The 14,521-nt window shown below is 34.8% G+C and overlaps 1 protein-coding gene across 1 annotated transcript in view; it reads right to left on the bottom strand.

The window, feature by feature from the left end:
* Positions 1 to 14,521, bottom strand: part of LOC111047863 (protein dachsous-like) — a gene marked incomplete in the record, with an annotated part of 507,664 nt that overhangs the window by 38,544 nt on the left and 454,599 nt on the right. The window contains 2 exon segments of the mRNA XM_039429132.1: positions 3,230 to 4,073; positions 6,030 to 6,266. Of these exon segments, the coding sequence (XP_039285066.1) occupies positions 3,230 to 4,073; positions 6,030 to 6,266 (1,081 nt within the window).

Raw genomic sequence — 14,521 nt, 5'->3', positions numbered from 1 at the left:
AAACGCAGCTCAAGTGTTAAATGTTATTGTTTTCACGGTAAATTTTCAAGTACAGAGTTACAGTAAATCGCGGAATATTTTATCAAATATTATGAAGATTTGTTTATATCCACTTTCCAATTTATTTTCACCAATTAGAAGTCATGAATTTCATCATATTTTTAAATGAGCTAAAATCTTTACTTTTCTATTTGTCTTTATTCTTACAAATATAGAATACTCAATAATTGTATTTGGAACTCGCTCTTCACTCACAGGCATTTGCCCATATGAGGAGCCTTCTTCACATTTTATATTGTATATATATTGTATTTTTGTAAAAGAAGAAGAAGAAAATAAATCAATTTCAATTTCAATGAAGCACACATCTATGTGCTGTTTGCATAAAAGCCAGTTAAATTTTAACCGTGATCAATTCCACGAGAACCAATCAGAGAAGGCGTTTCTGAAAAGATGGCTTCTCTGATTGGTAATCACGATTTAAATTTAACCGGCTTTTGTGCAACCGGCACATAGATGTGTGCTTCATTGAAATTGATGTATTTTCTTCTTCTTCTTTTACAAAAATACAATATATATACAATATAAAATGTGAAGAAGGCTCCTCATATGGGCAAATGCCTGTGAGTGAAGAGCGAGTTCCAAATACAATTATTGAGTATTCTATATTTGTAAGAATAAAGACAAATAGAAAAGTAAAGATTTTAGCTCATTTAAAAATATGATGAAATACATGACTTCTAATTGGTAAAAATATATTGGAAAGTGGATGTAAACAAATCTTCATAATATTTGATAAAATATTCCGCGATTTACTGTAACTCTGTACTCTTTATCTATAATGGATCTCAAGATCTCAAAATCAAATTAAGATTCGAACAAAATAGGAAAATAATGGGATGAGAATTGAAGAGGAGAGGAAGAGGCGGCAGGGAAAATGTAGATAAATATTCATCTCAATTTTATATAAGATATTTGAGATGATTCACATCGATTCATAGCTGGCCATAGCGTTAAAACCGAATCGCAACATTCTTCAGACTCTGAACGCACAGTCTGAAATGCAGATTGAGACTGGAGAATGCATCTGCCGGAATGCTCCATTTTTATGTTGAATCCCAGAACAGATAAGCGATCTCGCGGCGGTAACATGAAAGCCAATCAAAGGAGAGAGAATAAAGAGGGAAGAAGGAAAACGAATAGCATAGAAAAAGAGGAGAGTCGAGAATTTAAGTGTCCTCTGTCGTCTATTAACAGTAGAAGATAGGAACAAGCATCTTCATTTCCCTGACTTCAAGGATTGGTTGAAAATTGTTCTATTATCTTTATTAAGATCATGGTGCACCGGTACATCATTCACTACAGTGTGGTCCACGTTATAATGGCAGTGGAGAAACATAGGAGATACTGGCACCTTAAAGAAAAAGATGTTTATGACTAGACTAGACTATGTTCTATGAGCTTCAGTGAAATTTGGAACATGAACCTAAAACTATGAGATATCTTCATGTGCTATCTTTTCACTATGGTACAATTCAATTGTTCCAAAAAATCGTCAACGGTTTGCCAGAAAATATAAGGGATTCTCAGTCACTAGAGTTAAGTGTAATATAGCGCCGACTGCGCCCTAACTTCGCCATCCTAGGTCGAAAATAAAGTCAGTCATTCTATTTACTAGTCATTCAGGATTAGGGTGAAGGAATGGTTGTTGGAGAGATGCCTCCTATAGTCATAACAGCCTCTTTGAAGGCTGAATAATCCTTAATCGATGTTTTTTCTTATCTTCATTACTAGTAGTTCTGTGAACAGTAGACCTCACGCAGTATTCTCATCCACAAGTACCTGATTGAAACTATAGACCTTATGGAAATACAGCAATGACTGGCTTCTCCACACATCTGTGTAATCACTTGTCAGCTGATTTATAATGGATAATTCTATAGTCTGATTTTTACTCTAATATTGGCGTATGAAGGAGGCTCCTCTTTCCTTTTATATTATCCTTGAGATGCAAAATTTCCAAAAACCTTGTATATACGTCGACGCGCAATTAAAAAAGGAACATACCTGTCAAATTTCATGAAAATCTATTACCGCGTTTCGCCGTAATTGCGCAACATATAAACATTCAAACATTTAAACATTAAGATAAATGCCAAACCGTCGACTTGAATCTTAGACCTCACTCACTTCGCTCGGTCAATTAAATTTGTTGTGAATAATTACAATTCAATTATATCTGCGATTATTGTGTGAATATTATGCATGACAATTGTCAATGCTATTCTAAATAGCCTATGACATGTATAACAAATTGAGTCGGTTTGAAGAGAAAGGGAACATGTCAAAAATCAGAATTATTCAGGGAAGAGAAAAAACTGAATACAGATAAAAGTATTGATAATCTCAAGATTGTTTTTGTCATTAGGGTGCAAACTCTTTTAAGACAACAATTTTAATTCCAATATCTGAAACAAAAGATGCACCCCTTAATTGACCGAGCGAAGTGAGGTCTAAGATTCAAGTCGACGGTTTGGTATTTCTCTTAATGTTTAAATGTTTATATGTTTTTATGTTGCGCATTTACGGCGAAACGCGGTAATAGATTTTCATGAAATTTGACAGGTATGTTCCTCTTTTAATTACGCGTCGACGTATATACAAGGTTTTTGGAAATATTGCATTTCAAGGATAATATAAAAGGGAAAAGGAGCCTCCTTCATACGCCAATATTAGAGTAAAAATCAGACTATAGAATTATTCATCATAAATCAGCTGACAAGTGATTACACAGATGTGTGGAGAAGCTAGTCTATTGCTGTATTTCCATAAGGTCTATAGTTTCAATCAGGTACTTGTGGATGAGAATACTGCGTGAGGTCTACTGTTCACAAAACTACTAGTGATTATGATGATGATTATGGATTATTGTTAACATGATTAAACAAACATGTGTTGTAGCACTACCTCCGTAAACAAAGCCGTAGTGCGTTCGTGTGACGTCAGCACAGGTAGGGCTCCTGGACCAATAGAAACTATAGCTGATATAGATCAGCTGAAATTAACGAATTTTTATTGGTGTAGAAGCCCTATCTGTGCTGACGTCACACGAGCGCACTACGGCTTTGTTTACGGAGGTAGTGGTTGTAGGCTACTCATATGTTTGTTGTCTTGTTTTTAAACTTTGTGAAATCGCAGTGAAATGAAAAGATTTATTTTTCTCACTCACCAGTATCAGATCCATGAGCACGCGCAGTCAACTTGAGTAGGAAAGTGCCGGGTACGGTGTCCTCAGACACGTTGACGTGATAGTGACTCTGCGTGAAGCGCGGTGGCGTGGAGCTCGAAGCGCGGAACACCAGCTGAAGCGTGCAGTGTGACTGTCGCGCAGGGCTGCCGTGGTCGGATGCCGTCACGTTCAGAGCGTAGATGCGTTGCTGATGCAACGGCTCAGGGCGTGCGATACTCAACAGACCTGTGTCGTGGTGCAGTGTGAACCGGCCTTCTTCGTTGCCCGAGGTTAGAGCGTAGGTGACTCGTCCATACTCGTCCGAGTCTCGATCGACGGCTACAATTCGCACCACACTAGCTCCCGCTTCAAGGTTCTCCCCGAGGTGAATTGTGCGATCTGAAGGCGCGAGGAACTCAGGTGCGTTGTCGTTTGTGTCCTGAACTTCGATTACAGCCGTTAAACTAGTCGTTAACCTCTCACTTTCATTGATCGCCTGATCTTTAACACTCACCACCAACGTATACCTCGACACACTCTCATAATCCACACCCTCAACCAACGTCAAACTACCCGTCAGCCTATCAACCGCGAACTTGGTTCTCCCACTCTCCGGCTCCACACTCTCCAGGAAGTAACGCAGTTCACCGTTAGGTCCGGCGTCCGCGTCGGTCGCCGAAAAGTTGCCGACCGCCGACCCGACCGCCGCGTCCTCGGGAACGCCGATCACTAGCGGGTCGCGTTCCCAGCGCGGCGCGTTGTCGTTCACGTCTGTGATCTCTACACGCACCATCACCGCACTGCTCTGCGGATTGCTCGATGTTGATGTGTCCAGAGCTCTCACCTAAACGAAAAAATCATTCAAACATTATCATTTGTTCGTTATCCATAATAGGCAATATGAAACATAATAATTATGATCAAGAATCATTCACTTCATTGCAACACAACATGAGTTGCATTATCTTCTTTTGCAATTTTAATTGATAATTTTAATAATTGTGTTCAAGTAAACCCAATAGCCTAGTTCAGTAGCCCGTTGAAGAAGAGTGAATATACAGTAGGCAATATAAAATTGTATTGCATATTAGATTGTTGAAGATTATGAGAGCCCTCACCTAAAAGAAAAAATCTGGTGTGGTGCACTCACACAACTTTCCTTCCCGTTATGAAAATTGATCAACTGGCGCTAGTGTTCCCGCGCATCTCAAGTCTACTTTTCTAAGATCTGAGCCAGCTGGTGACAGGACAATAGCGCTGCAGACACACGAAGTCTGCTATCTCTTCATAGTGAATGATTTAATAGAATCAACAGTTGCCAACAGTTTGCAATATTGAGTAATCTTATTTTCTGTAATTTCGAGCTTATTCTCATTTTTGGGTGAAAATGCTACTGAACATTAAATTGTAGAGATTTTCATGCTGAATCTTTTCCACTTGGAATTTTTTGTTTAAATTGTATCTGAAGCCTGATAATTGGGAATCTGAAATCAAACTTTGCATAGATGGTGCAGTGCTCCTGAAATTTTTACAGATATGAGACTTGTGGCATTTGATAGAGCTTATCAATGACTATTCTAGGTATAAATTTGATCAAAATCGTTGAAGCCATTTTCGAGAAAATCGCGAAAAACCCTGTTTTTGACAACATTTTTGCCATTTTAGCCGCCATCTTGAATTGCATTTGATCGAAATTGTTCGTGTCGGATCCTTATAGGGGAAGGACCTCAAGTTCCAAATTTCAAATCATTCCGTTGATTAGGAGATGAGATATCGTGTACACTGACGCACATACACTCATACACACACACACACAGACACACACACACACACCACACACACACACACACACACCACACACACACACACACACACACACACACACACACACACACACACAAACCACTTTTTTTAACTCAGGGGACCTTGAAACGTATAGAAATTTAGAAATTGGGGTAGGCTACCTTAATTTTTTTCGGAAAGCAATACTTTCCTTACCTATGGTAATAGGGCAAGGAAAGTAAAAAGAAAAGCTGATGCGTTGGACAGAATTACTAGATTTTATCATCATTTTTCATTCTGACTATCTAGTTGACTATCCATAATATGTTGCCTAAATATTATATTGTATTGTATTGTATTTCGGATTACTCGAAATTGATGTGCCCAGAGTTCTCACGTGCACGAAAAAAACATTCAAACATTATCATTCATTCGCTAATCGCTATCCATAATAAGCGATATGAATATTCTATTGTATTGTGTATCGGATTGCTCGAAGTTGATTTGTCCAGTGCTCTCACCTGAACGAATAATTATACAAACATTATCATTTGTTCACTACCCTATCCATAAAATACAATATAAAAGAGTAATATTGTAAGCAACAAGTGAATTTTTTCAACTTACCTTATGGTAAGCTGGTTGAAGATAGATAAAAGTATTTATGCTAAATTATACTCTAACTTATACCATAGAGAAACAATAGCATAAGTAGATATCCCATGGTATAGGGCATTTATGTCGCAACTTTTACTGTTATCTCAAGCTTATAGTCAAGGTAGTTCTTTCCTGTGAAGCTGTGTGACGCTGGTAGTCTCTAATATTGTGCCGTTCATACACTCTTACCCGGTCAAAACAGTAAAAATCGACAATAATCGACAGTAATCGGCTTGAGATAACAGTAAAAGTTGCGACATAAACGCCCAATACCATGGGATATCTACTTATGCTATTGTTTCTCGATGCTTATACCTAACCTAACCAACTTACGCTATCTTTTCTCTAAGGTTGAACGTACCTCGAGCTTGTGTTCAGGCCTTGTCTCTCGGTCGAGTTGGCGAGCGACAACCAACGCTCCCGAGCTCCTGTCCATGTCGAAAGCGCTCTCGGCGGGCGACAGTGACGTCAGGGTGTACATCACATGACCTCCCGCCCCCACACCCTTCCTGTCGCCGCCTCCACCGCCTCCACTGCCCCCGCCTTCCAGTGTTACCACGTTGCCCACCACAAAACCTATCGGAACATCTTCCCGCACCTGCAACAAGTTAATTCATCGTTAGCTCTAGGTTAGGTTAGGTCAGGTCAGGTGGCAGATATAACTACAATCTTGATTAATTTATATTCATCAGTTACCAGATATCAAGTATAAGTTAAGTATAAGTATAAGTATGAGGAAAAAAAATTCGTATGGCTTTTGTTGGTGGGAAGACCCTTGCGGGAAGGTCCCACCGCCTGAATATATAATTTAAGCCGTCAATGGGCCTTACGACTGTCATACTTCAGCCGGGACCGACAGTTTAACGTGCCCATCCGATAACACAGGAGTGATCTGGTTAAGTATGAGGTATTATAGACTCTTCATTTTTGCCCCTGTACCAGTCTAATCGGAAAAATCAATTCATTAGTTGTCAGTACCTACACTGTATCAGTATAAGTGCAATCTAGTAATGATGAGTATTAATGTATTTATGAATGTATGGTTGAATCTCATTCGAAATTTGATTTATTTATGTATTCAAATAGAATGCAACCGGTTTCAAGTTCATATCTTCAATGGCTATTGATATATTCTGAAAAAAGGATACAGATTTATTAGAATATACGTTATCATTATTATTAAACGACTATCCAAATTAATGATGATAATAATAATATCAATTCATTAGCATTTGATAATATTGCAATATCTCAGTAATTTCCATACGGTATCAATTATCATTGGCTGAAGTAAATCATTTTTTGGTGGCACCAACATGTTCTAGAATGACAATGTCATGAAAAATGAGAAGAAATAGAATTTGGACACTTCAAATTCAATTCAAATTATTTCAAATTATTCCACACTCATAAATACATATACGTACATGAATCAAACAAAGCTCAACATGACAATACAATACAATGACAAAATATTCTAGATTTTTACTTATACTAGAACTAACTTTTTGCTGAAGTCATCTTTCCAATATCACAGGAGTATGTTGAGATAAAAATCTAGTCAATCTTGCACCTGAATTAATATAGGCATAGAGACCCTGACGGTCGTTGACCAAGGGTTTAATGCTTGTTATAACTAAAATTATGTTCTTGTATAATATTATCTAGGAAACAATGTTGAATAAAAGCAATTATTCATATTCATTCATTCATTCAATATAGGCATAGATAAAGGATAAGCATAAGGAAGCTATATTTCTTGTCTCTGATATAGGCTACTGTATTACAAATGTTGTTATAGTTAGTTATTGCATCAACACTACAGTACAGTATTCCTAAATAAGCTTAGAGTATAGTTGAATACAAAAATTGAAGTGAATTAATATATTGGAAAGAATTTAAATCAATTATACAGAATATTCAATGCACAACAATACATTTTAGTATTGCAAAATAAGCTTAGTATAGTTGAATACAAAAATTGAAGTGAATTATGAAAACACAATTAAAAACTTCATGATGTGAATTAATATATTGGATAGAATTGAAATCAATTACACAAAATCTTCAATGCAAGTAAACTGTGCAACACTACAGTTCAGTATTGCAAAATAAGCTCAGTAGTTGAATACTAAAATTGAAGAAAAATTAAAGTGAATAATGAAAACACAATGAAAAACTCCATGAAGTGAATTAATATATTGGATAGAATTGGAATCATTCATGCAAAACCAAGTCGTTCAACGCCAAGTTGAAATGGAAAGAGCATATCAAGATGAAAAGGAGCGAGCTAGGACTGAAATACAGTAAAATCTATTGGCTGTTGGGCCGTCAATCACAACTCTCATTGGACAACAAGTTATTGATTTACAAACAAATTATAAAACCTGTCTGGACGTATGGAATTCAGCTTTGGGGATGCTCTAGAACATCTAACATCAGTCAGATTCAAACATTCCCAAACAAAGTACTGCGGAACATGGTGAATGCGCCCTGGTACATAAGGAACAGCGATTTGCACCGAGATCTGCACATCCCTATGTGACCAGTGAAATAAGACGATTGGCAGCCCATCATGAGTCACGTCTTCATCAACACGACAACACCGAAGTCATCCAACTACTAGACAACACTGAACTCACTAGGAGGTTGAAGAGAACAAAGCCCTTCGAGTTGGTGTAGTGCTAGTGGAGTGATTAAAGTATATTGAATAAAAGTGTAGTGAAATAATTCAAAGTAGTGAAATTATAGATTGGAACTGTAGGCTTCACTGGAAGTCTTTAGCAATAAAAATTAATTTAGGATAAGAAATAACAGAAAAAAATTAATGGTTAGTCCTAGTGACTAGTTTTAATAGAAATAACAAACAAAAAACCAAAAAAAAATCATGCAAAATCTTAATGTAACTAAACTGTGCAACACTACAGTTCAGTATTGCAAAATAAGCTCAGTAGTTGAATACAAAATTGAAGTGAATTATGAAAACACAATGGAAAATTCCATGAAGTGAATTAATATATATTGGATAGAATTGGAATCATTCATACAAAATCTTAATGTAATTAAACTGTACAACACTACAGTACAGTATTCCAAAATAAGCTTAGTATAGTTGAACACAAAAATTGAAGAAAAATTGCGCCCAACAAGCTAAATAGCATACTGCTAAATTTAAAGGTATTGTTGACATTTGAAAACAGACGAACAACCTTATAATTGAAACGTCTAATTCGAAATATTGACATCAATTAATTAAAGCAGATAACACGCCCGATGAGGAATGTGGAGAGGAGCGAATTCGCAGCAGACAAAGAGAGAGGGAGAGTGAGTGTAAGAGAGTGAAGAACAGAGCAGCGTTTCTCTCATTCAATTCAAACTGGCGGAATTCGCTTCTGAATGTTTCGACAATAAGAACAGAAAAAAGATGGGGGACGGAAAAGAAGAACAAGAAGAAAGTTTGGAAAAATCCGGTTGTGGAAAAAGGAACGAGGTTTGTCTGTTTTTATTTTGCTTCCTCTTTAGTAGTGGACGCATAAATTGTTGAATTGTCAACGCATGCTATCTTCGCCCTATTGTCAACTGGAGCCCGACTGGTTCGGCTCGGCTCCCAGACTGTCTTGCCAACTCTAAACTCGCTTATACTCTGTCTCAGGTCATACCAATTATTTCATACAAAACCTGCATATTTTAGTGATTGTTCAGGAACGAGTTATACCACCGAAATACCAGAATATGCCGAAATAATATGTACAAAGATACGGGGCATGGTTGTTGAAGGAATTCACAAAACTTCTCTAAACTTGAACGTTTTACAGTAGAAACATAACCTATTTTTTGAACATTTTATAAAATTAACAAAATTTGGGAATGGAATAGATTTGGGCCAAGCCTGTTGTTCCTAATCATATTTTTATGATTTGTGGTTCTGTCCACGAATAAATAAATAAATAAATAAATAAACAAAATTTATGACTTCAAAGACTGTTGCTGGTGAGATGATGTGAATCTATCCATAATGAAAATATAAAAAATCTTCCATAAAGAAACTATGATGTGATATCTATCCATAATGGAAATATAAAAAATCTTCCATAAAGAAACTATGATGTGATATCTATCCATAATGAAAATATAAAAAATCTTCCATAAAGAAACTATGATGTGATATCAAAATGATCTGATATCTATCCATGATGAAACTAAGAAAAATCTTCCATAAAGAAACTATGATGTGATATCTATCCATAATGAAACTATAAAAAATCTTCCATAAAGAAACTATGATGTGATATCAAAATGATGTGATATCTATCCATAATCAAACTATGAAAAATCTTCCATAAAGAAACTATGATGTGATATCAAAATGATGTGATATCTATCCATAATCAAACTATGAAAAATCTTCCATAAAGAAACCATGATGTGATATCAAAATGATGTGATATCTATCCATAATGAAACTATAAAAAATCCTCCATAAAGAAACTATGATGTGATATCTATCCATAATGAAAATAAAAAAATCTTCCATAAAGAAACATGATGTGATATCAAAATGATGTGATATCTATCCATAATCAAACTATGAAAAATCTTCCATAAAGAAACTATGATGTGATATCTATCCATAATGAAAATATAAAAAATCTTCCATAAAGAAACTATGATGTGATATCAAAATGATGTGATATCTATCCATAATGAAAATATAAAAAATCTTCCATAAAGAAACTATGATGTGATATCAAAATGATGTTATATCTATCCATAATGAAAATATAAAAAATCTTCCATAAAGAAACTATGATGTGATATCAAAATGATGTGAAATCTTATCCATAATGAAAATATAAAAAATCTTCCATAAAGAAACTATGATGTGATATCAAAATGATGTGATATCTATCCATAATGAAAATATGAAAAATCTTCCATAAAGAAACTATGATGTGATATCAAAATGATGTGATATCTATCCATAATGAAACTATAAAAAATCCTCCATAAAGAAACTATGATGTGATATCTATCCATAATGAAAATATAAAAAATCTTCCATAAAGAAACAATGATGTGATATCAAAATGATGTGATATCTATCCATAATCAAACTATGAAAAATCTTCCATAAAGAAACTATGATGTGATATCTATCCATAATGAAAATATAAAAAATCTTCCATAAAGAAACTATGATGTGATATCAAAATGATGTGATATCTATCCATAATGAAAATATAAAAAATCTTCCATAAAGAAACTATGATGTGATATCAAAATGATGTGATATCTATCCATAATGAAAATATAAAAAATCTTCCATAAAGAAACTATGATGTGATATCAAAATGATGTGATATCTTATCCATAATGAAAATAAAAAAATCTTCCATAAAGAAACTATGATGTGATATCAAAATGATGTGATATCTATCCATATGAAAATATAAAAAATCTTCCATAAAGAAACTATGATGTGATAACAAAATGATGTGATATCTATCCATAATCAAACTATAAAAAATCTTCCATAAAGAAACTATGATGTGATATCAAAATGATGTGATATCTATCCATAATGAAAATATAAAAAATCTTTCTTAAAGAAACTATGATGTGATATCAAAATGATGTGATATCTATCCATAATGAAAATATAAAAAATCTTTCTTAAAGAAACTATGATGTGATATCAAAATTATGTAATATCTATCCATAATGAAAATATAAAAAATCTTCCATAAAGAAACTATGATGTGATATCAATCCATAATGAAACTATAAAAAATCTTCCATAATGAAACTATCCATAATGAATCCATCGGGATTTTGAAGATGAAAACACTGAAGAAGACACCATTAGAGTCGAAACATGTTTGTTATTTTACAATAAATAAGTGATATTTTTGACAAAATCCCAGTGTTTTCATGATTTATGAGTTTAAAAATCGCATCCGGTGGTTCGGAACCCACTTTAAATCCACTCATCTCTCATCATCATCTCTCATCTTGGTAGAGAGTTACTGGGAAAGATATTTTTAGTATTCTTTCCAAAGAATGGACATTGATAAGTCCAAAGCTCCGCCAATTTATGTAGATGCATAACAATATAATATCTATAGTTATTATATTACAAATTACTTTTTCATATCATATACAGTTCAATAATTATTTTCTTAGTCTATATTATGTAAATTCATCTATAATTTTGCTGTATTGTAAGCTATTGTATATAAGTGTATGGGCCAGTATATTGTAATCTACATAAATAAAGTACTCAATCAATCATCATCTCTCATCTTGGTAGAGAGTTACTGGGAAGGATATTTTTAATATTCTTTCCAAAGAATGGACATTAATATGTCCAAAGCTCCGCCAATTTATGTAGATGCATTACAATATTATCTTGTATAGTAATTCCAAATTGATTTTTTTTCATATCATTATACAGTTCAATAATTATTTTCTTGGTTTATGTTATGGAAATTCATCTAAAACTTTGCTGTATTGTAAGCTATTGTATAAGTGTATAAGACAATATGTATTGTTGTAATCTACATGAATAAAGTACTCAATCAATCATGTCCAAAGCTCCGCCAATTTATGTCGATGCATAACAATATTATCTATAGTTATTCCAAATCGCTTTTTGCATATCATATACAGTTAAATCATTATTTTCTTAGTCTATATTATGTAAATTTATCTATCATTTTGTTGTATTGTAAGCTATTGCATAAGTGTATAAGACAGTATATAATTGTAAACGATATAAATAAAGTACTCAATCAATCATCATCCGTCTCGCACAAGCCTAGTTGCGTCATCCTCAGCAAAATAATAATTGATAATAAAATAATGAATAATAAATGAGTGAGAGAAACTGTGTTGTTTGTCTCAATTTTTGACTGTGTAGATATACCTTGATTTGACTTCTGTAATAATTATGTTGTGTATGTTGGTTAGGTATTTTCTGCAGAAATAAGACTGAATTTTCTTGAGATTGATAGAATTCTACCAGAGAAGCTTGAAGGAAAACTTGCAACTTTGTATCGAGAGAATCAAAATCACGGTTCAAGATGATGTGTAGTTGACGAAACACCAAGAGCATAAAAGGGTAACGAGAACCAGAAGCAGAAAATTTTAACCATCACCAAGAGCGTGATTGATTGATTGTTTGATTATAGCTGCCTTTATTAAAAACCTGGGAGGGCAAAGTTAGGGCGCAGCCGGCCCTCACTTGACCCTCCAGCGTGTTAAGCGTGGAAGTGTATCAAGAACCAGAAGCAGAACATTTCTTAGTTTTTCCAAGGTTATTCATCAGATTTTACACCCTTGGAAGCTCCAAAAACACCATAAATTCCTCTCAAATTTTTAGAACAGATTTCTCACTTTTACAGCAAGTGATGTGTAATGTTACAAGAGCTGATGAGTCATTTCCACCAAAATAAATAATGGCTTACAACATGAAAGGTAGTAAAATACTTTCTAGTAGACCACGGTTGAGGTGGATGGATGCAGTCATAGCCACCTCTAATACAAGGCACCTCTAATACACCTACGATATTGCAACGTCGCAGTGTAGGCCTAGAATCTAATACATGATTGGTGAAAAAGATCAGCTGGTATTTTGAAAAAGATTTTACAAAATACCAGCTGATCTTTTTCACCAATCATTTATTAGATTCTAGGCCTACACTGGAAAAAGATCAGCTGGTATTTTGTAAAATCTTTTTCATCAATCATGTATTAGATTCTAGGCCTACACTGCGACGTTGCAATATCGTATGCCGCGGCCTTGTATTAGAGGTGGCTATGATGCAGTTGCCGGAGATGCAAGAGTTGTTGGGGTCAGGAATTGGAGGCGTGCTGCCATAGATAGAGCAGAATGGAGGCAAATGTTAGAGGAGGCCAAGATCTGCTTTGGATTGTCGAACCATTGATGATGTGGAGATTGAACCACATAAATAGGAGCTTGAAAGGACATGGAGAACCTAACTTAGTTTTCCAAGGTTAATTCTCAGATTTGATTTGTACACTTGGAATCAAAACTATTTATACTAGTTGTGGATTATTTTGTTTTTCATAGGAGTGAGAGAAAGGAGGAATAAGACAGTATAATTATTATTTAACAAAAATCCCAAATAAATGCTGCAAATAACCCCTCATCTTTGTGATGAACAACGTCAAATGAATAGATTAATAGGAGAATGAATGAATAATTTTAAACGAAAATCCAAATTAAATAATGCAAATCACCCCGAAGACCTCTGCTACTGCAGACATTGACAACAGGGTTAACAGCTAGATGGAAATTCGATGAGAACTACTATCCAAAAATCGGGGTGATTTGCAGCATTTATTTGGGATTTTCGTTAAATAATAATTATATATTAATTAGCATTTGAATAAATGCATTCTCTATTTAATTCCATCTGAGAATAAGACAGTCGCAGAGAAAAAGTGAGAGAGACGATCGATCGTTGCAAAGAGATACGTCACCGTCAGCTGGATGAAGCAATTTTTCTTTTTTGGTCGTCTTCGTTCATTTTTTAAATGTGTCAAAAATTCACCTCCACTTTTGGCAATGCGACCACAATTAGAGCATACCGTACGGCTGGGCGGTCCACTAACTTCGGCGAATTTCTCTTTTGCTTCTTCTTTTTCTCCACAATCTACTTCCTCTTCTTTTTCATCCTCCTCCTCTTCTTCTTCTCGCCCCATTCCTGTCAACCGAATTCCCATCCATTCCAGGCGATATGCACATTCCTCATAACAACCATTGTGTTATTTCCTTCCCCTCCCCAACCCTTACTCCACCAATTAAATGTAAATTGATTGTGACTACTT

The sequence above is a fragment of the Nilaparvata lugens genome, chromosome 5 (assembly GCF_014356525.2).
Source record: "Nilaparvata lugens isolate BPH chromosome 5, ASM1435652v1, whole genome shotgun sequence".
Taxonomy (NCBI): domain Eukaryota; kingdom Metazoa; phylum Arthropoda; class Insecta; order Hemiptera; family Delphacidae; genus Nilaparvata; species Nilaparvata lugens.
The sequence above is the reverse complement of the archived record's forward strand: the minus strand, read 5'-3'. Positions and strand labels throughout refer to the sequence as shown.